Source organism: Poromitra crassiceps (genome assembly GCF_964638095.1).
Source record: "Poromitra crassiceps genome assembly, contig: HAP1_SCAFFOLD_493, whole genome shotgun sequence".
In the NCBI taxonomy this organism is placed as follows: Eukaryota; Metazoa; Chordata; class Actinopteri; order Beryciformes; family Melamphaidae; genus Poromitra; species Poromitra crassiceps.
The window spans coordinates 86,942-114,274 of record NW_028151915.1 but is presented as its reverse complement, the minus strand read 5'-3'; the positions used below and the strand labels follow the sequence as shown (position 1 = coordinate 114,274).

Genomic DNA, 27,333 nt, shown 5'->3' with positions numbered 1-27,333 from the left:
TGAGCGAGGTCGTCTGCCAGGGGTGAGTGAGGTCATGAGCTAGGGGTGAGCGAGGTCATCTGCCAGGGGTGAGTGAGGTCATGAGCCAGGGTGGATGGGGGCAGATCAGGGCATGGTGGGGCAGGGCAGCAGCATCAGCATGAGACACAGAGGACTGGGGCTCAGTGCCAGCCCCGATGAGTCTCTCCCTACACACACACACACACACACACACACACACACACACACACACACACACACACACACACACACACACACACACACACACACACACACACACACACACACACACAGGGGTCAAACCAATAGAACTGGAAAATAGAATGCCCATTGGTCACACTGTATTTGGGCGTGTCACAAACAAAAGGCAAAGTAAACAGAGTTCCAGTTTAGATGATGCCGTCACACTTAGTTTCTGTTGCTCCATTAAGACTGAATGGGAGGAGCTGCTTTGTAAATGTGGCAACACCTGATTCCAGCAATTCTGGGTACATGTTGTGTTTCAGAGCTGTTAGCTACATGTTGTGTTTCAGAGCTGTTAGCTACATGTTGTGTTTCAGAGCTGTTAGCTACATGTTGTGTTTCAGAGCTGTTAGGTACATGTTGTGTTTCAGAGCTGTTAGCTACATGTTGTGTTTCAGAGCTGTTAGCTACATGTTGTGTTTCAGAGCTGTTAGCTACATGTTGTGTTTCAGAGCTGTTAGCTACATGTTGTGTTTCAGAGCTGTTAGCTACATGTTTGTTAGCTACATGTTGTGTTTCAGAGCTGTTAGCTACATGTGTTCAGAGCTGTTAGCTACATGTTGTGTTTCAGGCCTCTTTTGGTATGGTATGGTGTTTATTCTTAATCCCCGAGGGGAAACATGGTTTGCCACCAGAGCGAGAACAGATACAAACAAGAAACAGTAACATACAGCACAATAACAATAATACAGTGGAGAGAGAGAGAGCCTCACAAAGCAAGGCTAGCAGTGTTCATTAAAGAATTTTACAGAAGCAGGAACAAAAGATCTTCTAAATCGCTCAGTAGAGCACCGAGGCATCAAAAGCCTATTACTAAACGAACTGCGCAGGGCATTAAATACATTAAACAAAGGATGACCTTCATAAGAAAGAATAGAATTCAATTTTCTCCTTGTTCTCTTGGCTATAATCATCTCCAAAGAATCAGGGGGAAGGCCAATCACTGAGCCTGCCTTTTTAATCATTTTGTTTATCCTATTTTTGTCCATGACAGTGAGGCTGCCCCCCCAGCAGAGCACAGCATAGAAAAGGACACTAGCTAGGATACCTTGGTAGAACACATGAAGAAGTGACCTGCTGATGTCAAATGATCTAAGCTTCCTCAAGTGGAAAAGTCCAGACTGGGCCTTCTTGAACACAGAATCTGTGTTCTTCTTCCAGTCCAGCTTACTGTCCAGGTGGACACCGAGATACTTATAAGACTGGACTATTTCTACCTCCAGCCCTTTAATAATGACAGGGGAGACTTCTGCCTTCTTCCTCCCAAAATCAATAACTAGCTCTTTGGTCTTTTCAACATTGAGCAGTAAAAAATTGTCATCGCACCAGGAAACAAATAAATCAATCTCCTTTTTATAGGCCCGATCGTCACCTTTGTTGATGAGACCAATAAGAGCAGTGTCATCAGAGAATTTCTGCATATGACACATGGCCTCACTATGTCTGCAGTCCGCAGTATAAAGAATAAAGAAAAAAGGAGCTAAAACTGTTCCTTGAGGGGCTCCAGTTTTTGTCCAGATGATATCTGATACAGTGTCGTCCAGCCTAACAAACTGAGGTCGAGGCACAAGATATCTCATGCACCAGGCGATGGTTGAATTATGCAATTTATATTGAATCAGTTTATTTGCTAGAATGTGTGGCTGGATAGTGTTGTTCAGGCTCCATCTGGGCCCTTCTTGATCTAACTTCGTTCTCTCTCTTTCTTAAAAAAAAAAAAAAAAAAAAACTAACCAACCTTGTACCACTAACCTAAACTTGTACCACTGTTCCTTCAGAAGTTGTAGTTGTCATAGACTGTGCTCCATAGTTGATTGCTCTATTGCTGACAAAAAATGTGTTATTGTAAGTCGCTTTGGATAAAAGCGTCTGCCAAATGACGTAATGTAATGTAATGTAATGTAATGAAGGCGCTCGAAAAATCAAAGAACATTTCCCTAACAGAGTTTAAATAAACGTCTTACAAATAAAGAAAAGCCACTGTCAAATCATGCGATTTAAGTGAATGTTTTGAGCTTTGAGAGAGGTTTGTTCATGTTTACCCATTTTGGTGGATTGTCCCAAGATCATACAAATGATGTGATTTTTGTGAACTTAAAGGCCCAATCCGTCAAAACTCACTATTACTGACGCCGGTGGCCGTTAGTGTAACTGCAGGCAGCGTGTGAACGAGCTGACGCGCGGGCACCATACTCGCACGCGCACAAGCAGTTGCCTGGCAACAGCAGAGCTGTTCGTTGCTTTGTAACGTTAACTCATAAAAGTCACTTGAAAACGGCAACCTGGACAATTTATCGGTCAGATCAGCCTCGAGATGCCCAGGAAGGATTCTGGATGAATTAGGGGACGTTATTGTGGCATGTTTGGTCGTGTTTTGGCTTGCGTTGACTGCGGGCAAGTCGATACTCATGTTAGCAAAAGCCAGGAAATAGCCTGCTCCCCCTGTATGTATGGTAATGCCTGGAGTTGACCAAACTGAACAATCAAACAATGTTTCATAAGCATAACAGTAACGTTAGGCATATTTAGGACTGTTAAATTCATTATCCACACAAGACGGTAACGTTATTAGTGGGGCTGGTGGTAATTTCTATAAATCAAGCTAATGCTACTAGTATGTGCAGTCCCACTGCAGTCAGAGCCTGCTGGCTGCGGGAAGTGGATACTCATGTTTGCACAAGCCAGGAAATAGCCTGCTCCCCCTGTGTGTACGGTACCGTCAAACAATGTACCGTAAGCATAACAGACAGTAGGCTAACGTTAGGCATATTTCCGACTGTTAGATTCATTCATTATCAACACAAGACAGTAACGTTATTAGTGGGGCTGGTGGTAATTTCTATAAATATAGCTAAATCTATTAGTTAGCATCAAGGGGAGCGTGCCTATGTTCCCACAGCCCTATGTTCCCACAGCCCTTTCTTGACTATTTTATAGAGCAGCAACGCGTTGAAAATAGAACAGTGGCGTAAAATAGAGCAGCGCGTGTGCTGCGCGTTGCATGCTGACAAGCCACGGCCGGTGTGAGACTTTACATTAAATATAATTGAATCTAAAAGGCGCGGCGCGTTTTTTTGCGCGACATACATGTTCGGTGTATTTTGGCCTTAAGGAGCTAAGTTTAGCAAAGGACGTGTCAAAATTATGCCAGAGAACAGCACATGTCCACAAGCCAGGGCTACTAGCAAACAATCAAAATAAGATTAATTTTTTATTTATTTAAATAAATAAAAATATTGCACTATTTATGCAGTTAACTCAACCTTTATTGCACTATTTATGCAGTTCACTCAACATTTTTGTGCCAGGAACAGGCAATCTGCAAGTGCTGTCCTTTGAAGACTATTTCAAGATTTATATTTCTGGCGCCAGCAACGCCAATGGATCTTTTCTCCTCTCGTTTCATGACGGTGGAAACAGAAATTCTGAACAACTAAAACCTTTCCTCCACGGTTTCCAGGGATCAAGCTTCCATGAATAGCAGCCATCTGAGCAAACACTGTGGACCACTCAGCACCATGGCCGCGAATTACGATCAAAATATAAGGGGGTCGTCGGAACTACACCTCTCCACCAAATATCGTGAAAATCCGTGCTGTAGTATTTACGAAATTGTGCATTTGGTTTTTCAAACTGTCGCAATAGAAACAACTATGGACGGATCGTGATCAACACAAAAGTGTTCCACGCAACACGCCTTCACCAAATTTGGTGCAAATTGGAACATTCTGCATCGAAACGTTTAGATCACATTGTGTTTTGTTATTTTTTGTGGTTTTTTGTCTCTTTGACCTTACTCAGTCATTCGTAGTGATGCATTGTGTAAGTTGGATTGTGAATGCCTTTTTGATTCTTCATTAATACAATAAAATTAAATTAAAAATTAAAATGCACACAGACAAAGAGTAAGTAAATCTTAGTAAACGTGGGAACATTATGAGAACTAGTGCAAACCACTTCTTGTAGTTTAGGGGGCTGGGGCCAAATCTGATATGGATGAATTGCTAACTAGTGCTAGTCATATTGTGTATTTTTTCATGATCATGTGTATTCTTGCATGATCAAAGGCACACAAAACTTTGAGACTGGTGTGGTTGTGCAACAAGACTATTGTTGGGAAATGTGGGAACACAGGGCCTTATGTTAAATGTCAATGACAGATATGTCCACAGTTCTGTACTAGTGTTCAGTGTTTACTGGCTATGTGAAGGGTTAACGCCACAGTGAGGCGCTATTGTACATTGGTAGTGTATACCTCCGTGCCACTTCCTTCCGGTGCCCGAAGAAGAAAATACCGGGCTTGTTATTCAGAGTGGAGCTGTAGCACAGACAGCTAGATGCTTGTGACCAACAGCGATTAAATAAACTACGCCATAAAGGCTAAAGATATCATCTCTCTCCATCGTCTCATTTTACTCCCGGATGCAACGTGCTGCAAAGACGTATAACTCAACAGGTTATGGGCCCAGGAGTCGTTCGGGAGAAAAGTTTGCCGACTTCCACGTGTAAAGACGCAAGGTAAACGAGCGTGCTAACGAGCTAGCTGCGTAACAAGAGCCGCAGGCTAGCATGGATAGACGAGGGACAAGCAGGTTGCCTCGACTGGCATTCGACGGAGATGAGAGAAAATATGTAAAGCCTCGGAAGAAGACGGTGACGAGGACTTCGCGTTCAGGATGAGGGACGGAGAGAACCGTACCCAGCAGCAGCCAGCTGGAGGCATCCAGGAGAGGACTGATGGTGGATACGGGCGCCACCTCTCACATCATTACCGACGTGACCAAGTTTAAAAACTTTGACAACGCGTTCAGACCGGAAAAGCACAGCGTCGAGCTGGCAGACGGCACCCGTTGCAGTGGGGTCGCGCAGAAGAGGGGGACTGCGGAGGTTTGCCTGATCGACGACAGAGGACAACGACACAAAGCGACGCTGAGAGACGCTCTGTTCATACCATCGTACCCCCAGAACATCTTCTCAGTGAAGGCGGCCACTGCAAGCGGGGCAACGGTCGTTTTCAAAGAAGACAAGGATGCACTGATAACCAAAAACGGCACCAGGTTTGAAATACATGTGTATGGCAAGTTGTATTATTTGCACACTGAGGGTGAGTCTATTGACCAGTGTAATGCATGCCACGACATTCAGACATGGCACGAAATATTAGGCCACTGCAATTATGATGACGTCCTAAAGCTGCAGAATGTGGTGGATGGCATGCAAATTAAAGGTAAAGCATGTAGGCCTGAACAAGAATGTAAGGTGTGTATTCAGGGGAAATTTGCCCAAACAAGAAATAGAGAGCCCGATACCAGAGCAGAGGCTCCCTTACAGTTGGTACACACAGACCTTGCAGGTCCTGTACCCACAGAGTCGATTGAAGGTTACAAATATGTGCAGTCATTCACTGACGATTACTCGAGCGCAGTGTTTACATATTTTCTGAAAAAGAAAAGTGACACAGTGTTAGCTACGGAAAAGTTCCTAGCAGATGTATCTCCTTGGGGGAAAGTTAAATGTCTCAGGTCCGACAACGGGACTGAGTACACATGCAATGATTTTCAAACACTGATGAGGAAAAATAAAATCAGACACGAGACGTCAGCTCCGTATTCACCTCACCAGAACGGGACTGCGGAGCGGGGTTGGCGCACTCTATTTGAGATGGGGCGGTGCATGTTAGTGGAGAGTGAGTTACCAAAACCACTATGGCACTATGCAATACAAACAGCAGCGATGGTACGTAACAGGTGTTTTAACAAACGTACAGGGCAGACTCCCTACCAGCTGCTGACAGGCAAGAAGGCTAATCTAGCAAAAATGCAAAGATTTGGGTCTGTATGCTACACATACAAACAAGAAAAGGGAAAACTGGATTCCAGGTGTGACCAGGGGCGTTTTATAGGCTATGATAAGAACAGCCCGGCGTACTTGGTATATCACCCAGATACAAACAGAGTGCTAAAACATAGGCTGGTAAAGTTTGTAAGCAGGGCAGCTGCAGAGAAACAAACACAGACAGATGAGACAGATCCAAATGACGAATGTGACAGTGTGAGACAGCCTAGGACTAGGGACACCACACAGGAGGTTGACAGGAGCACAGAGAATGCTCAAGAGCCAAGTGTACACAGTAGAGGTGCACAGAGTGGTAGTCCAGGTCCAGTTATGAGGTCTACTGATCGAAACCAAACACAACAGAGTGTGACAGGTGGTGAACCTGAGGGCGGAAGGTATCCGACCAGAGAAAGGAGAAAACCAAGTCACCTAAATGACTTCGTGAATGAAGACAGTGACAGTGACAGTGATGGGGTTCACACTACTGTAGATTACTGTTACAGGGCTGTATGTGGTGTTCCACAGACCTTTGGGGAAGCTATGAGGTCAGCTAACTCTAAAGAATGGGGAAAAGCAATGGATGAAGAGGTCAAGGCGTTAAACGACAACAACACATTTACCGCGACAACCCTGCCAATAGGCAAGAAAATAGTGGGGGGTAAATGGGTTTACTCCATCAAGAGTGATGTAGACGGAAAAGACAAATACAAAGCCAGATTCGTGGCTAAGGGATACAGCCAGGTGATGGGAATAGATTATGGCGAAACATTTTCACCCACAGCAAACCTAACAAGTGTCCGGGTGCTGTTACAAAAAGCGGCACAGGAGAATCTACTCCTACACCAGATGGACGTGAAAACGGCTTATTTGCACGCGCCCATAGACTACGACATCTACATTAATCCACCAGAGGGTTACGAAGAGAAGGATGATGGTATAGTCTATAAGCTTGAAAAGTCACTTTATGGTCTTAAACAATCCGGGCGTAACTGGAATAGAGTCTTACATGATTGTTTAACTGGAGACGGGTTCACACAAAACCCAGCCGACCACTGTGTGTATGCGAAAGAGTCGAAAGACGAGAAGGTGATCATAATCATATGGGTCGATGACTTGATCATTGCGGCCAGCAATGAGAAGCTTCTAAAAGAAGTGAAAGAGATGCTTGCAGTGAGGTTTAAGATGAAAGATCTGGGTAGCCTTAAACATTTCCTGGGTATTGATTTCTGTCAAACAAATGGATGTGTAAAAATGTCACAGGAAAGGTACACTAACAAGGTGTTACACCGTTTTAACATGCAAAACTGTAGAACCAGAGAAACACCCTGTGATCAAAAACTTGAGTATTCTGAGGATGCTGTAAAGTTGGATGATGTCAGACTGTACAGGGAGGCTGTAGGCAGCCTGATATACCTATCAACTTGTACCAGACCAGACTTGAGCTTTGTGGTGAGCAGATTATCACAGTACTTTGCCGAGCCTACAGAGGAGCAGTGGGTTACCGTGAAACATGTGTTAAGGTATCTCAAAGGCACTGCTGATAAAGGTTTATGTTTCAAAAGAAACGACAGCCTTCCGGTGGCATGGATTGAACACGCCACGCTTGCGCCGCGGCACCCAGCTCTCCCTTAAATGACTAATATTGTCGCAATTTACTATCTTTTGAAATTGCAGTCGCTGTTTTTTACTTTATAACTCTAGCGTCACAAGTTGGTGATGAGCAGATTATCTTGTTTGCATGCCGGCAACAAGTACACGGTCACTGACCAAACTAACAATGGACAACGCGGAGCTTGCAAAACTGATTAGAACAATCGTTCGTGAAGAAATTGCCGGTGGTCTCGCCTCAAATCTCAAGCCCATCAAAGACACATTAGATAAACTACAAGAAAATGTGTCAAGCTGCCTGAACAAAGTTGAAACGCTTGAAGCTGCTGCAAACGACACCGAAATTAGGCTTACGGCGATGGAAAAAGAAAATGGTGCTCTTGTAACAGAAGTTGCAAAGCTGAAAAAGAAAACAGATGCCCTCGAGAATCACAGTAGGAAGTTTAACCTACGAATAATTGGACTACCGAATGGAATCGAGGCAGGCAACCCAACGGCTTTTGTGACCAAACTCCTACATGAGCTTTTTGGTGAGGAATCCCTCAGCCCTCCACCATTGATAAACATCGCGCATCGTATCGGCCCGGAGGTCCACGACAAGACGAGGAGCAGAACCATGATTGCAAGAATCCACAGCTTCGGGGTGAGACAGACAATCCTGCGTCTGGCTGCAGAAAGAGGGAAGCAAGGGCTCTTCTACCAAGGGCAGAAGATAAGCATATATCCTGACATGACAGCGGAACAACGCGAGCAACAAGCAGCCTTCACTGAAGTCCGACAAGCACTCAGGAAAACTACGTTACGGTACGGGGTGGTTCATCCAGCCAAGATGCTTATTACTTTTAAGAACAACACTCACTCTTTCACCGACGCAGCTAAGGCAATGGAGTTCTATAAAAAGGAGATAGAGCCGACGCTATAGAGGAATCTGCCACAGCCCCTGCGATGCATTGTGTGGGAAGAATTTGAGAGCGTCATTATAACAAGCCTCAGTGACGGAGAGAACTGAGCTATAATTTTGCAGATGCAACATTTAATAGGTACGGATTAGCCATACCATGCTGCATGCATAACAGTAACGCATCATAAAGCCTAACGTCACCCACACTGGCTTGACAGAGAACATACGAGACTGAATTCATATCGACTATCGCTTCCTGGCCTGGAGTAATACCTGACTGTGAGATGGAGCTAATGACTTTATTTTATTTATTATTATTTTTCACCCCTCTTTCTGTTTCTTTCTACCATTCGGCTGGTTGTCTATTGGTCTCACATAACCTATTTTACATCCCTGTTATAGGTTAATTTTACTCAAGCCAGAAGCTATAAACTTCCCTTATGTGTAAAATGGGAGAGCACCTGAGGGGGGTGCCGTTGAGCGTTATTTTGTTTATTTTCATGGTACTGCTTTGCAAGGAGAAGCAAAGTACAGGAAGTCAGAGAGAGGTTTTCTTTCCTATTCAATATATTCTAACTTACTATATACGATTTATTGCCTCTCTCTGGGTTTTGTTGGGAGGGTCGGGGAGGAGGGGGGATGAGAGCTGCAACCGGGAACTTTTTCTTTCATTTTCTATCTATTTTATAGTTGCAAATAAGATTGGGGATGAGGGTGGGCTCCAGGTACACTGTTTGATTTCACTGATTAAGATGTACATACTTTCATATATAAAAAAAAAAAAAAAAAAAAAAAAAAAAGGAAAGTGAACCACATGTTTCTACACTATGGCTAATCTAACCACTCTCTCATGGAACGTACGAGGCCTTAATACAGATATCAAGATTGCTGCCTCCCTTGATATTATTGGCAGAAAAAGGGCAGACATTGTGATGCTTCAGGAAACTCATGTGATGGAAAAAGATATAAATAAGATCAAAAATAATAATTATAGAGTTGTTGCCTCATCTTCTGCTAATAATAAAGTTAAGGGAGTTATCATACTTATGCGCAATAACTTAAAATTCCATATTGTTGATAAAGGGAATGATCAAGATGGGAGAATTGCCTTTTTGAAAGGAACTTTTGCAGGTGAGAAGATTGCAATTGTTACTTGTTATGCACCTAACTCGTATGAATCTAGATTTTTCTGCTTGCTATCAAACATTATAACAAATATGACTGGCTATCAGATAATTTTAGGGGGTGACATGAACGCTGTCCTTGATCATTCTCTAGACCGATCCCACTGCACCCAATTTACTTCTTCAGCTGATTCTGCTTTAAAGAAACTGATATTTAATTTTTCGCTGGTCGACATCTGGAGACTTAAGCACCATGCAAGGAGAGAATATACTTTCTTTTCTGCTAGACATCAAACTTTTTCAAGAATAGATTATATTTTTATTTCCTCTAGAATGTCTCTTTTTGTAAAGAAATCTGAAATTCAACATATGTCCATGTCTGACCATCATGCAAATCTGTGCATTCTTGTTTTCCCTAATATTCCAGCAAGGGCCAGTAGATGGCGACTCAATCTGACATTGCTGCAAAACAAGGAGTACAGTGACCAATTTAAATCTGGTTTTCAAGAATTTATTTCAATTAATAAGAATTCAGTCAAAGACATCCGTTTTTTGTGGAGTGCAATTAAGGGATATATTCGTAATACATCAATAGCATTTTCATCTGGTTTGAATAAAACACAACTTAAAGCCATTACTGATCTGGAGATTACTCAATCAGCATTAATTATCCAACAGCAAAATCAATATGATGCAGATAGGCAAAAGATATTATTTAATATTGAATCAGAGTTAAAAGTGCTAAATCAAAAACGTGGAGAATTCCTAGTGCATAGAGCTAGGCAATCCAGTTACCTAGATGGTAGCAGTCCAAGCTTTTTGCTGGCAAGTAAAATTCGGATGAATGAACGATTAGCTGACATTCCGACTATAATGAGCAATGACGGTATCTTACTCAATGACCCACTTCTAATTAGTCGTGAATTTCAGCTCTTCTATAAAACCTTATACACATCTGAATTTGATGCACCAACAAAGGAATTGGAAAACTTTTTTTCTGGCTTGAATCTACCTAAACTTACAACCAGTGATATGATCTTTCTGGACTCTCCTATAACATTACAAGAACTATATGACTCTTTAAAACTTATGAAACAAGGAAAATCTCCAGGATGGGATGGCCTCCCTCCAGAATTTTATTTGTATTTTTGGGACGACCTTGGCCCATTGCTGTTGGATATGATATACACTGCCATTACTCAAGGGGGTTTCCATAGAGACGTAAATACTGCCATTATTTCATTGTTACATAAGAAAGGAAAAGACCCCACTTTATGTTCTAGTTATAGACCCTTATCACTCATAAATGCAGATATTAAACTATATGCCAAGGTATTATCTCGTCGACTTGAGTCAGTATTACCAACAGTAGTACATTCTGATCAAACGGGTTTTGTGAAACATAGGTTATCATCTGATAATATCCGCCGTCTTCTCCATATTGTCCATGGTGCATCCAACCAGCAGTCGCCTTGTGCAGTGATGTCAGTCGACGCTGAAAAAGCGTTCGACAGGCTTGAATGGCCTTATCTTTGGTGCACAATGAATAATATGGGATTCGGTGATACTTTTATGAAAATGCTAAAAATATTGTATCATAATCCTACAGCCATGGTTCTAACAGGTAATCAGTGTTCCCCACAATTCCCTATTGCACGTGGCACAAGACAGGGTTGTCCCGCCTCTGCACATTTATTTGCAATTTCCCTCGAACCATTAGCCCAAAAAATTAGATTATCTGAGGCAGCGAAACCAATAATAATTAATCATTCACATCATAAAATTTCTTTATACGCTGACGATGTATTATGTTTCATGGACCAAGTTCCTACAACACTCCCAGTGGTCCTGGACTTATTTAAAAAATTTAGTGCAATATCCGGCTATAAAATTAATCTTACTAAGTCACTAATACTACCCTTGAATGCAGCAATGACAGATTTGGATATACGTACAGAGATTCCGATTGTACAAAACTTTAGATACCTGGGAATAGATATACACCCATCTTTAGAGAGAATTATAACTCAAAACTATAGAAGCTTGCTCAACTCTATAAAGGCGAATATGGACAAATGGGTCAATTTAACATTATCCTTGGCTGAACGTATCTCAATAGTGAAAATGAATATTCTGCCAAGAGTAAACTTTTTCGCCAGTATGCTTCCACTGTCACCACCTGTTAGATTTTGGGACAAACTTCAAGGTTGTGTCTCAAAATACATTTGGAAAGATCAGTTCCCTAGAATTAGAACAACTATATTACAGCATGATAGAATGTCTGGAGGTCTAAATGTGCCAAACTTTGAAATGTACTATTATGCTTTCATGCTTCGCCCTTTAAAGAACTGGTTCAATAATAATTCTAAGGTGTCGTGGGTAGAGATTGAAAAACAAATAGTGTCACCACTTCTACTTAAAGATGTACTGTTTTCTGATTTATCTGACCACTACTGTCTTGAACATTTTGGTCCAATTGTCGCTCACTCTATTCATATATGGAATTGTGTAGAAAAGCTTGGTGATTGGGGATCGATCTGGCACCTCGATACGCCAATATTCAGGAATAACCACTTGAATATTGGGGAGAAACCCATCTATTTCCCACAGTGGCAGAATCAAGGGATTCATACTTTACCGGATGTCATGAATGATGAAGGATGAAAGTCCTTCCTAGAGTTAAAAAGAGATTTTAATTTACCTGGCTCATCCTTTTTTTTTTATTTACAACTCCGGACGGCTATGCGCACCTATGGTGTGCCATGGAACCAGCCTCTCAAAATGCACCCAATGGTGGAAATGCTTAAAACATCTAAACCTGGGGTGGGTTTTGTGTCGCATGTATATAAAAAGATACAACACAATACCCAAAGTTATATGGGAATTGTTAAAGTCTGGAATATTGATTTGAAAGATTATGGACCGATAATAGACTGGAAAAGAGTATGGAGAAACATCTCTGCCACATCCCGCAATTATAATAATCAATTGTTACATTATAAAATGATTCATAGATTCTATCTATCACCTAGAAAGTGTTGCCAATTACAGATAACTACAACCCCTTTTTGCTTGCTATGTTCACAAAAGTCAATTGGCACCTATATCCATATGTTTTGGGAATGCTCAGGTGTAAGATCATTTTGGGTTCAGATTGCACTGATTTTATCAGTTATTATTGGCTCTAAAATACCCTGTTTACCTAATGTTATGTTGTTAAATGATGATTCCTCTATCAATATGTCTGGTAAAACCAAGCAAATATTTTTTTCTGGCCTTACAGCTGCAAAGAAGATTCTGGTAATGAGATGGAAACCACCTCATGTCCTTAAAGTAGATCAGTGGATGTCTTTATTTCATAGTACTCTTGTTTTAGAATCATCTATAGCAAGGGTAAATGGTGCAAAAAGGGAAACAATTGAAGCTCTTATAGATGCAATCGAATTAGTAAAACGATATAGCCTACGTCGAGTGGTGTAAAGTGTATCATATTGTATAGCGTGCTTGCATGCAGGTGTATATCTACATTGTATATGTGATTGTATGTATGCTCTTTTATATGTTTTGGTGTGTACAGGAGATGGTGAATGGGGAAGGGGAATGAAAGCAGCCAACATGTCAATGTGAATGTTTATGTCTATAATGTCATAATAAAAATTTGGTCATATAAAAAAAAAAAAGAAACGACAGCGAGAAGTTAGGCATACATGCCTACAGTGATGCTGATTGGGCATCAGATACCAGTGACCGACGCAGTACCACAGGATATTGTGTAAATCTCAGTGAGAACAGCTCACCAGTGTCATGGAAAACTAAGAAACAGCCTACGGTTGCTCTCTCAACATGTGAGGCAGAATATATGGCACTGGCTTCTACCATACAGGAGTGTTTATACCTAGAGCAGCTACTAGAAGGTATAGACAGTTACAGGTACACACAGCCAATTGTACACGAAGACAACCAGGGAACAATTGCTCTTGCTAAAAACCCTGTGAGCAGACAGAGGGATAAACATGTGGATATAAAATACCATTTTATCAGGTCCACTGTAAGCGAGGGGAGAGTAACTTTGGTTTATTGCCCTACTGATGATATGGTTGCTGATATTATGACGAAGCCTGTAACTAAAATGAAACTACTGAAGTTTGAACCTGTTATTTTTGGGGTTTGAAATGTGTAAGACAGAGAGTCCACATTGAATGTTGTATTTTCATTTATTTATTTTATTTTTGTATTGATTACAAGAACCTGTGAAAAAGTGGGGGTGTTAAATGTCAATGACAGATATGTCCACAGTTCTGTACTAGTGTTCAGTGTTTACTGGCTATGTGAAGGGTTAACGCCACAGTGAGGCGCTATTGTACATTGGTAGTGTATACCTCCGTGCCACTTCCTTCCGGTGCCCGAAGAAGAAAATACCGGGCTTGTTATTCAGAGTGGAGCTGTAGCACAGACAGCTAGATGCTTGTGACCAACAGCGATTAAATAAACTACGCCATAAAGGCTAAAGATATCATCTCTCTCCATCGTCTCATTTTACTCCCGGATGCAACGTGCTGCAAAGACGTATAACTCAACACCTTATTTTGGAAGAAAAAAAAATCTAAGAAATGTGGGAACATAGGGCTGTGGGAACATAGGGCTGAAATCTTAGAAATGTGGGAACATAGGGCTGTGGGAACATTGGGCTGTGGGAACATAGGGGTGACCCCCGCATGAAGCTAACGACTCACCACCGCAGCTAAATGCAGTCAAACAATAATGTTCCATGACCATAAGCATAACGGTACTAACGTTAGGGTTGCATTACTTCACACAAGACGGTAATGTTAGCAGAGTTTCTGACCAGGTGGTCAGATACTTGTACTACGGAGTGACAGTAAAAATCTTGAAAATCCATTAGCAAGCAGCTAACGTTATCTGGTCAAAACCACATTACAGTAGCTACAAGCAGCAAGTTCCCTTCATGAACCGAAAACACAGTCCTGACTCTAGTTTCCCCCCCGATGTCGGTCACATTGCTGCTGTCTGGCCAGACGGGCTTCATTAGATAAATATTTATTTATTTAGTCTGGACTTTTTCTGGAGTCTGTGTTTGTTGTTTCCTTTAGCTAGCAGCTAGCGACGAGCGTAACGTTAAAAGCTACTTCAGCCATTTCCTGTTAGCGTCTAGACAAGAGACAAGCTCGACGTGAACGCGCGAGACGTCACATCCTCTAGCTGTGGCGGGAGATGCTATCCACTTCGAAACTGCGGTTTTCCATGTATCTTCTGAACGGCTGTTCGGAGAGAAACGCCCCTGGTCGCCATTTTTAAGTGACGTCAAGGCGCATTCACTCAGTGCCAATAATAAACACTTTGTGCACATTTATTTCTCGCCAGAACCAACGGAATGGGCCTTTAAGTACATGTTTCTAATTTATCAACGGGCTTTTTAATTAATTTTTTTAATGATCCAAGTTGCAGTGGTTTACCTCTGAAGTCGGCAGGCCTGTCCTCCCAGGGTGACAGCACAATACCCAGGGCTTTCCGCTGGTTACCTGACAGGGCTGCTTCCTGTTCAGCTGTTACTGCCACAGCCTGCTCATAGGAGAACATGCTGATCTGGTTCGGGTTAAACACCACCTGCAGAAGGTGACATGAGCCAAATGAGGGGAGGCACGAATTGTCAAGATGAACACACCAACATAGATAACAAGACATTTCGGGTCCCAGAACAAAAGCTGAATAGAACTCCATAGACTTGTTTTGTGGAAGTCAGGTCAGTGTACAGTAAACTAGTAATAATAGTCATTTAAGACTTACAGTAAACTGCTCAGGTGGTATCATTGAGATAGCCAGAGGTGTGATTCCTTCAATTTGGTCCCTCACCAAAGCTGACATGGACATATCTGGAAGACCAGCTGCACAACGAGAAAGTGAAGTAGCATCAATGCTCCCAGAGCTAAACAGCCACCAACATAACTGAGTGAAAAATCACATTTAGCAGATGATCACAGAGAGGATTGTTCATATCAGGGTGCTCAACATGAGGAGAGTGGATGTGTCTTACCTGCCAGAACTCCAATCTCAATGAAGATATCAGTCTTCCAGTTACCTGTGGGTCCAAATGCAAGACTGTGTTGCAGAAGGTCGACGAGAGCCAGCAACTGGTCTGGTGAGCAGGACAGCCTCAGCTGACCCAGCCACAGCACAGCCTTACTGCAGCCACCAGGGGGAGACAGCAGGTCACACAGTAAGTAAAGGGGACAGAAGTACCACAGGAATGAGTCCGGACCTGGATGTTAACACTTCCGCCTCTTATGTGTAAAAGTCAATGGGATTTATGTGTGAGGATTTTGGTTGAATGCTTGAAATAAGGTCTGTGGTTAACAAAAGTTTATGACTTTTATGATTTTCAGTACAGAAGCGTAGGCTACAGTGTAAATGAAGCTACAGTGTAAATGAAGCATACAGTGTAAATGCGTTTTTTTATGAGATTTTCAGAAAATGCTTCAACAGTCATAAAAGCGGTCCTCATATATCTACACACACACACACACACATACAGTACATATAGTGTGTGTGTGTATATATATATATATATATACACACACACACACACACATACAGTATACACACTATATATAGATATTTTTGTGAATGTACAGCCCATTTTTAAACCAGCAGTATTTATATATAATACTAGTATAATAATATTATACTAGTAAATAGATAATAATATTATAGTATAATAATATACAATATAATAGTATAATAATAATAGATATATATACACATACACTAGGGTATTCACGACTACTGAATTTTAGTAGTCATCGACTACTTCCAAATAATAGTTGACTAGTCGATTAATACCGCTGAAGATATATTTTTTTCACACAATAGAAATGATCAATTCTCATCAAAAGGGTCTCAAAAACAGCCAGTAAAGGGTTAACTTAATGTAGGCGGGACCAATGTGGAGATATGTGAAATAGCAGAGTCCTGATTGGCTCTGAGAGGCTGTTTACAAATGAGCCATTACACCCCAGCAGCTTGTCTGAGTTGGAGATAGCGACTGTTTGACTTCAGTAACAACATAGACGAGTCTTTCTGTCTATTCACCTTATTCACCACACCCACTTTTTCTCTCTTCCGCGTTCAACGCAAACGTATTTGTTCTTCCGGTTCAGCGCTAGTTGTGGCTAATATTAGCCGCTAGTTAGTTATGTTATATGGCAGTAAAATGCCACTGAATGACCAAATTGATATAACTTTTAACCATTTCGAGTAACACTGTTTCCATACGGATCACCAGCGTTAGTTTGTTTTTATAAACGTGGCTATATTCATAACGTTTCTATCTCGGATGCGTTATTTTGAATCCCACATAGGTTACGCCTCGCGCAACCTATGTGGGTTTCAGGACAAAACAGTCTCGACTCCACTAACGTCATCTTTAGAGCACAATATTCCTGGAATGCAAGTTTAACTAAACAGTTACATGTCCTCTGCATTCTACATAAAATTAAGATATTACGGGTTGTTTTATTTTGTATGTTACATACTTATTGGCCAAGATATGTTAGTTTATGGGGGAGTAATTCTGCCAGTTTAGGAGAGGAGTGTGGGCGGCCATCTTGCCTGCGAGGTTTTTGGCAAGTCTAAAACGGAAATACTATTACGAAATGACGTAATGCGGAAGCGTCCATGTGTGGGCAAAGAATAAGGTGAATAAGTACCTTCAATTCTGTTGATTTAACATGGCGTCATGTGGAAAATGAGTGTTCAAACAAATCTATGTTCAATTTATGTATTTATTCTTCACCACAGATGAACGATTAGTTGATTATGATGCATAGTGTCGACTAGTGTTTTTTTGTTGACTGTGAAAGCCCTAATATACACGTATAAACACTAGGGCTGTGAATCTTCACTAGCCTCACGATTCGATTACGATTCAGAGGGCTACGATTCGATTCGATTCGATGCATCACTTTCTTTCCCCAATATTCCCCAATGATTTATTTTTTCTCACTTTCTTTTTTCTCACTGCGTGACTACTTTTAAAATAAAAGTGCATTTGGAATTGCATTGTATTATGATCCATAATTAAAATAAACAACTGCATGTACTTCCATTATATTTTATTTGATTATTAACACGTTAATTGCCAAGAACGAGTTGAGTCGTCAAACACAATCCAGCTGTTCACTGCCAACGACGAGTTGAGTCGTCAAAAAAATGATTTTTTTTTTTTGACCGTGGGATGTGCATCTAACCCTTTTACATCTCTTATATAATTATTGGAGCCACCGAACGTTTACAACCCATTCCACCGACCCACTAAGTGGCAACAGTGCTCTCCTGACTAGAGGAAGGCAAGCATTTTTTTAACTTGTCACGCCATTCTCACCCCAGCCATTCTCATGAAAATGGATGGGGGAAAACGCTTTCGTTTTCGCGCTGATTGCTGGCGATGCGGGATTGCAAATTTACATAATAGATTACAGGTGGAACACACTTTGAAACACGCAGCATAAATATGACCAGAATCGCAAAAGCTTCTCTCAACCAAAACTCCAAGAAGCGAGCGAGTCCATCCCGACTTCCTCAAACAGCGGCCGTGCAGACAGGCACAGGACAGCAGCAAAGCAGACAAGCTTGTGACGGCCGCTGCAGCCAAGAAGAACGCCCACGGAGGGAGGAGTTGAAGCAACTCTCCCTCTCGCTCTCTCCCTCTCTCTCTCTCTCTCTCTCGCTCTCTCTCTCTCCCTCCCTCCCTCTCTCTCTCTCGCTCTCTCCCTCTCCCCCTCTCACTAGGATGATACCTAGTGCGTCTCCCTCCCGAGAGGGAGGGAGAGAGAGAGAGAGGGAGGGAGAGCGAGAGGGAGGGAGAGAGAGAGAGAGAGAGAGAGGGAGGGAGAGCGAGAGGGAGGGAGAGAGAGAGAGAGAGAGAGCGAGAGGGGGAGGGAGAGAGAGAGAGAGAGAGCCAAAAATGAATGGTTAAAGTGACTGTTCTATCGAATTTCACAAAAAGCCGTTTATCTCTGAATATTTTTTCTGACGCTAAAACCATGCTGTATTCAACTGCTAATGCTTACATAACTACTAACTCTACAAACTAACTCTTTTAGACAGAGAAAGCACACATTCTATTAGTTATTTTGAGATATTGTGTGTTCACAAAATCTTAGCAGAAAAGAATCCTCGGGTCTTGAAAGATGAGCCAGAATCCTCAAAAAAACCCTCTGGCAGAAGCTAACTACAGTAAAAAAAAAACGTCTGGCAGTGAATGTGTTAAAAAAAAAAAAAAAAAATTAATAATCGATTCTTGACATTTGTGAATCGATGCAGAATCGTGCACGTCCGCATCGACGATGCATCTTATAATCGATTATTTTTGACACCCCTAATAAACACACACACACACGTCTCACCTGAACTCCACAGCATTGAAAAAACGCATCTCTGTTGTTTTAGCTCCACACACGATGTATCCCATCGCCACAAAAGTGCTGGAGTCCAGCTGTGAAGGTTTCTGCTTGGTGGCGTTTAACAAGCGGCTGAACAGCACAGCCAGCTAGGATGAAAGCCATGGAGAGAATGAGTGAGCGTAAAATAGCCTCAAACAGGATTGTAGGTGGATGTATTAGCAACGTACTTGTACCTTCACCCTGTATTGTATAGCGTTACAATGTACCATGTAAATGAGATGGTTACTTCTTTTCATGATGCACCTAAGCAATCCGTTTGTATCAGTATTTGAGATGAGCATTTCCTCGTTGTTTTTTTGTGTGTGATCAAGATGTTGTACATTGTAACGCTATATATATATATATATATATATATATATATATATATATATATATATATATATATAGGTCACCGACGCCAAACCCAACCACTTTTTTGACAAAAACCTGCAAGCTAAGTAGCCTGGGCTAGTTTTACAGGGCCTTTCTTCTTCATGGTATATTCTTCTTCTGTGGTACCGTCGCCCAAGCGGCTCACTGCTACTTTCTCTTATCAAAGGCACTTTCAAAAGGTATTTGGACCTTTTATCATGCACATTTTTATATGAAACTTTACACATAGACTGTCAGATATCTGCAAATAAAAGGGACTTGCGACAGCGGACAATTAACCTCTTGAATAGCCCGCAAAGAGGTCCCCAAACTAAGCTGTCCGGGTTTGGCGATATGTGTCCGTGCATGGCGTTGGTTCCGTTATATATATGACGCTACAGTAGACTGGAGGCTATATATATATATATATATATATATATATATATATATATATATATATCCGCATAAAGCAAGCAAGCTTGCATAAAGCAAGCATATATATATATATATATATATATATATATATATATATATATAGCCTCCAGTCTACTCTAGCGTCATATATATAGCCTATAGGATATATATATGATGCTACAGTAGACTGGAGGCTATATATATATATATATATATATATATATATATATATATATATATATATGACGCTAGAGTAGACTGGAGGGGAAAAAGTGCAAAAGACTCACTGGGGAAATCTGCTGCAGCTTGTCTTTGGGTAAGAAGAAGAGAAAGCGGTCCACCTGACTGAGTGTCACATGGTCCCAATTCTTGACTGGGCTGTGAGGTAACAAAACATAACATGTGGTCATCATGCAGAGACACAGACAGCCATAGTGTGTGAATAGTAACTATTTGCTCTCTGTACATTGTCGTGTGAAAATCCTACATTTAGATTTACATGTTGTCACTTCTACTGAAGGGTCACATGGTTCCTCTATATGGGTTGAGAAGATTCTACGACCTCTGGTGACAGATACCAGGGCAGACATAAACCACTCAGAAATCATTCACTAAGTGTCCTATTTTGGGGTGAAAAAGGTGACTATCACCTAAAGGTAGGGCTGGGTATCGTTCAAAATTTTTCGATATCGATACCGTTTCGATACTTCGATTTCAATACCGGTTCCTGAACGATACTTTTTTCGATACCAATTTTTAGAAAAATCCATTTTAACAAAAATAAAACTGCATTACACATTGAAATTATTTTACAAATCTTTAGTTTTCCCCCCATCTTAAGTTTTACAGCAGAAAAAAATAAAACCTACTGTATTTAACATAACTTTAAGTTCTCTAAACGTATTGCCGTCCCTACAAAAAATATTGGAGTACTACAAAGGAAAGAAATGTAGCTAAAACAAATAAATCAGTGGAATAGTTTTCAGTGCAAAGCAGAGAGTTGCAAATCAGGGTTTAATGCTCACTGATGCAACAGAACTCTATTCTTGTCCAAACTGATGAGATGGCTCCACTTCATGCATGGAAGACTAGTTGAGCATTGACTAGCCTATCAATATAGCCTTATATGCCACAAAGTGAATCGCATTTATATTCAACAAACTATCATGACATCAGCGTTTGTTAACGAGTTGCTAAAAATACATGGGCGATAACTGCCCGCTTGCATATAACGTTAACGCTAATTAATTAAACATTAACGCTAGCGTTGCAGATCAGTGTGCTCACTGCTGCAACAGAACGTCATTCTTGTCAAATCTGACGAGACAGCTCAACTTCACTGACTAGCCAATCAATATAAATGAATTGAAACAAACTATCATGACATCAGCGTTTGTTAACGAGTTGCTAAAAATACACAATGCCCGCTTGCGCATAACGTTACGGCGGCAATTAATTAAACGATCTAATGCTACAACTCACAGCCAGATGCATGGATTTGTCAGACTGAGGGATCTGATAACCGCTAACTTGCGGTAAGCTGAGCTGACCCACCTCTCAATTATTTCTCTTGTCTGTGGAAACCAGTCCGTGTTGTTTCTGTTTCTTTTCCTGCTTTTCATCATCTTCGCCATATGGTACTCCAGGATAGGAGTAGCTTGAGTGGCTAACTTCTTGTATACTATCCGCACCGCACGCCTGGCTCACAGTCACAACAAACACACCGGCTGTGGGCGTAACGTTTCCTGCATGCCTCTACATGACAGCCAATCACCAGCCGTATTAGAGCGCGGCGTGCAAGCATGTCGCATGCTTATAGGCTCAATGACGCTGTTTTGTTTTGGTATCGAAAATTGGTATCGATTGACAAGGGAGGCTTCGATACCCCTTAGTATCGATGTTTCCATTTCGGTGCCAAGTAAGTATCGAAACTCGATACCCAGCCCTACCTAAAGGTGACTAGTTTGCATCCGGCGAGTTCCTGAGAAGTCATTTTGGAGAGACAATTTTGTCTTTGGAGAGGTGCATTACCCGAAGGTGCCAGGTTCTTCTAGCATGTCAGCCACCAGGTCCCTCTTGGTGGAGGTGTAGCAGAGCTCCCGGAGCACGTCCAGATTGTAGACAAAGAAGCTTTGGTCCAGCTGCACAAACACCTCGTCCACCACAAAAGTGGCCATAATGCCCAGCGAGCGGAACTCCTCCTCTGTGAACTCGCCTGTGTACATGCCCTGGGGGGAGAGGGGATGCTTCAACACCAGTACCGTCCACCACATAACACCACAAACCAGTACTGTCCACCACATAACACCACAGACCAGTACTAATCCAAAAAGGTTCATAGTGTCCACACACCATCTAGTGACACCTCTGAAGAAGACGGAAGTATTACCGTCGAAACATGTCAGGTAGGAACACAAACCTGTGTCTGATATAAAAGAAAACCTATCAATCTACAGACCAGTACTGTCCACCACATAACTCCACAGACCAGTACTGTCCACCACATAACACCACAAACCAGTACTGTCCACCACATAACACCACAAACCAGTACTGTCCACCACATAACACCACAAACCAGTACTGTCCACCACATAACTCCACAAACCAGTACTGTCCACCACATAACTCCACAAACCAGTACTGTCCACCACATAACTCCACAAACCAGTACTGTCCACCACATAACACCACAAACCAGTACTGTCCACCACATAACTCCACAAACCAGTACTGTCCACCACATAACTCCACAAACCAGTACTGTCCACCACATAACACCACAAACCAGTACTGTCCACAACATAACACCACAAACCAGTACTGTCCACCACATAACTCCACAAACCAGTACTGTCCACCACATAACACCACAAACCAGTACTGTCCACCACATAACACCACAAACCAGTACTGTCCACCACATAACACCACAAACCAGTACTGTCCACCACATAACACCACAAACCAGTACTGTCCACCACATAACTCCACAAACCAGTACTGTCCACCACATAACACCACAAACCAGTACTGTCCACCACATAACTCCACAAACCAGTACTGTCCACCACATAACTCCACAAACCAGTACTGTCCACCACATAACTCCACAAACCAGTACTGTCCACCCCATAACACCACAAACCAGTACTGTCCACCACATAACTCCACAAACCAGTACTGTCCACCACATAACTCCACAAACCAGTACTGTCCACCACATAACTCCACAAACCAGTACTGTCCACCACATAACACCACAAACCAAACCAGTAACATCTGAACATTGATCAACCTTTCATCATTCATTTGCACTCATTCCTTTCCATAGCTTTTAACTTGATAAAAGCAGGCAGCAGTGTAGTAAAGCAGGAAGCAGTGTAGTAAAGCAGAAGGCAGTGTAGTAAGTTCCACTGACCAGCCTCTGCACTATCTTGTCCACCAGGATCGTCTGTTTGAGTCTAGAGAGCAAAAGGAAGTGATGCGGGTCCTGGACAATCAGCTTCCTTAGAGTATCCATCATGTTCACGGGGAACTTCTTGATGTTGGTCACCCTGTGAGCAAACATACACAAAAAACAACCGCATGAAAACCAAGAATAGACTTATGTTCAGACATGTTTATACTAGTTCGTAGGGCTGGCACGGATCACGGATAATCCGTGACCCGTACGGATCAGCCCCCACGGTTCGGAACGCGGTTCGGAACATCAATAGTCCGCGGACCCCCCCCCCCCTTCGTTTCATTTAACGTTTAATGTTAGTGTATGAGAACGCCCAGCGCAGCCAGACACAGACAGGCATAATCATGGCAAGCACAATTGAGCTTCCTCATCCCTTGTCGCTGCTGTAAACTATGTCTGAAGGCTGTGGCTAGTGGCTACTAAAGACAGAGTCACACAAACTTATTTCAACACCTCTGAAAAAGCACAGGAATGCGATCAGCGTGTTGCGCGCTGCACAAGATAACGAGAGCCACAACACACACACACACACACACACGCGCGCACACGTTTCACAAACACATTATCACCGGACGGTGAAATGTTGCCTTAGGACACATAACAACAAAACAACACGTGGGGCCACTGAGTAGCTTAACGTAGCATCAACGTTATATTTCCAGACTGACCTGGTCTGGTCTGTAGGTCTGTACCCGTGTCATGTGACTGGTGCAAGCAACAGCCACGAAGTTAGGCATAGCAGTGCCACCTAAAACAGGAAGTTGGGTCGTTCTGCCTTCAGAGTAAAAGCATACATTGTGTCACTTATGAGAAAAAAATATTTTTTGAGCTGTGCAGGGCAACAAATGGTTAGAGAATTATAATAGTATTAAAAAAATCTAATCGAAAATCTAATTTTGAGAGAAAAAATCTGATATATATTTTTTTTTGCTGATCCGAAAATTCCGTGATCCGTGGCTCAAAATCCGTCACGCGATCCGATCCGTGGGTTTTCTGATCCGTGCCAGCCCTACTAGTTCGTATAACATCACGAGCACTTCACTGTGTGTATATCACTCCACTTCACAGCTACTGTATTCTAAACGTTTTCCTTGATTAGGATTAGGATTGATTGAACCTTAATTAGGAAAGGTAAGCTGAAGGTAGGGGCCTAGGCTACATCTGCACACTGCTCACATCTCAGCCATACGGACAGACGCACACACACCACCTATAGAAGCTGCTGTACCGCTTCAAAATGAGATGGTTACTTCTTTTCATGATGCACCTAAGCAATCCGTTTGTATCAGTATTTGAGATGAGCATTTCCTCGTTGTTTTTTTGTGTGTGATCAAGATGACGTGCCTGAAAAGCGTGTAACATGAATATGTGAGGTGGACTAATGGATGATAGCTGCAGACTCACGGCAGGGCCAGGGCGATCTCAGCATCAAGTTCTCCAAGCAGTTGAGAGAAGCTCTGAAGCATATACAGCTGCTTGACCACACAGGTTTTCTGTCCAGAAGAACAAAGTCAAATAAACACAAATGCTGTCAATGAAGTCAAAATCATTGTTGTGTTATTTACCAGTGAGGTGTGGAGGAGAACAGGTTGTGTTATTTACCAGTGAGGTGTGGAGGAGAACGAGCTGTGTTATTTACCAGTGAGGTGTGGAGGAGAACAGGCTGTGTTATTTACCAGTGAGGTGTGGAGGAGAACAGGTTGTGTTATTTACCAGTGAGGTGTGGAGGAGAACAGGTTGTGTTATTTACCAGTGAGGTGTGGAGGAGAACAGGTTGTGTTATTTACCAGTGAGGTGTGGAGGAGAACAGGTTGTGTTATTTACCAGTGAGGTGTGGAGGACAGGTTGTGTTATTTACCAGTGAGGTGTGGAGGAGAACAGGCTGTGTTATTTACCAGTGAGGTGTGGACCTGTGGAGGAGAACGAGCTGTGTTATTTACCAGTGAGGTGTGGAGGAGAACGAGCTGTGTTATTTACCAGTGAGGTGTGGAGGAGAACGAGCTGTGTTATTTACCAGTGAGGTGTGGAGGAGAACGAGCTGTGTTATTTACCAGTGAGGTGTGGAGGAGAACAGGTTGTGATATTTACCAGTGAGGTGTGGAGGAGAACGAGCTGTGTTATTTACCAGTGAGGTGTGGAGGAGAACAGGTTGTGATATTTACCAGTGAGGTGTGGAGGAGAACGAGCTGTGTTATTTACCAGTGAGGTGTGGAGGAGAACAGGTTGTGTTATTTACCAGTGAGGTGTGGAGGAGAACGAGGCTGTGTTATTTACCAGTGAGGTGTGGAGGAGAACAGGTTGTGTTATTTACCAGTGAGGTGTGGAGGAGAACGAGCTGTGTTATTTACCAGTGAGGTGTGGAGGAGAACGAGCTGTGTTATTTACCAGTGAGGTGTGGAGGAGAACAGGTTGTGATATTTACCAGTGAGGTGTGGAGGAGAACGAGCTGTGTTATTTACCAGTGAGGTGTGGAGGAGAACAGGCTGTGTTATTTACCAGTGAGGTGTGGAGGAGAACGAGGCTGTGTTATTTACCAGTGAGGTGTGGAGGAGAACAGGCTGCCTTCTGAGGAAGACCAGGATTCTTTTCACGGCTGCAAACGAGCGATTGGCCTTGATGAGCTTCTCTAAGACCTTGCAGCTCATACCCTGACCCACTGTCCCCAGGGTCCTGCTTATAGTGTCAGTCAATAGTCACAGCATGTCAATAGCATGTACACATCAATCTGTAAAATACTGACAGACCATGAAGGAGCAACATAGTGAACGGAGACTCTGAAAAGCCCTGTACCTCCAAAATATCCCCTTTTGAGGAACTCAGAGAAACAGCCTTGTTTTTGGCCTGATGGGACTGAATTTGTGACATTATTCAGTGGGTTTAGAAGGTTTCATGAGACAAAGAGCGCAGATGATCTTCTCATCCTGTAGAGAAGCACCAAATCCTCCAATTGAAGTAGAACATTGAAAATAACTCTGATTGGAGTTACAGGGATTTCACATGACAACAGCCCTGTGAGACTAACAGTGTTCAGAGCCTCTGGATCGAGGACGACAGGAATGAGTACAGAAAGGATGCCCATTCATCTCAAATGTACAGACCGCGCACGCACACACGCACACACGCACGCGCACGCACACACACACACACACACACACACACACACACACACACACACACACACACACACACACAGAAACTTATTGCACTTACAGGTAGTCTTTTTTAATGACTTTTAGTTTCGTATCATCCACTTCTCTGAATATAGCTATAACCTGGGAAGGAAACAGGAAAAACATATGTATTGTAACATGTATGTATATGTAACATATGTATTGTAACATGTATGTATATGTAACATATGTACACACATGTATTTATCACCCCCCCCCCCTCTACATTATAATAAGTGTGATGTTGTGCGAACGGTCGTTTGTAACTTGCTGCTTCAGAGCTTTCGTCTCCTGTACGCTTTATGTGCAGATGTTCCAGAGCTCCAGAGTGGAGAAGCACACCTGTTGGAATCAGCCAGGGAAGTGGACTATGAAAACCCTCTGGGGAGAGAGAGGAAAGGCTGCATGCCAACTCTGTGAGCAAAGGCCCGTGCAGATTAATGGGCGAACTTGCGATGCTGCGCAATGGCTATAGGCAGCACGATACACTGCACAGGTATTCTGCTACGATACACTGCACAGGTATTCTGCTAGTGGACGACTCTATCATTTGTTTTATTAAGTTTTAATACGTTTGATTAAACTTCTGGGCAAACTTTAATTTGTTCTTGTTTTAATTAATTTGTGCATTTGCCTTTTTATGGGGGCGCTATTAGTTGAAGGTCAAAATGTAAAACTTTGAAAGGCCATAACTCCGACAAATCTGCTCCAAATTTGATGAAACATGCATCTTCTTACTGCT

General features: G+C 42.3%; 1 protein-coding gene across 1 annotated transcript; it reads right to left on the bottom strand.

The window, feature by feature from the left end:
• On the bottom strand, positions 1-26,066 carry LOC310771279 (stereocilin-like; the record flags this gene model as incomplete). The annotated part of the gene is made up of 10 exons (XM_083663928.1): positions 1-188; positions 15,186-15,336; positions 15,517-15,614; positions 15,764-15,912; positions 19,134-19,276; positions 20,243-20,333; positions 21,987-22,183; positions 23,377-23,512; positions 24,826-24,914; positions 25,956-26,066. The coding sequence occupies 10 exons, from the start codon at positions 26,064-26,066 to the stop codon at positions 106-108; spliced, it is 1,248 nt and encodes a 415-aa protein (XP_083520054.1). The 3' UTR covers positions 1-105.
• Between the last annotated feature and the right edge of the window lie 1,267 nt (positions 26,067-27,333).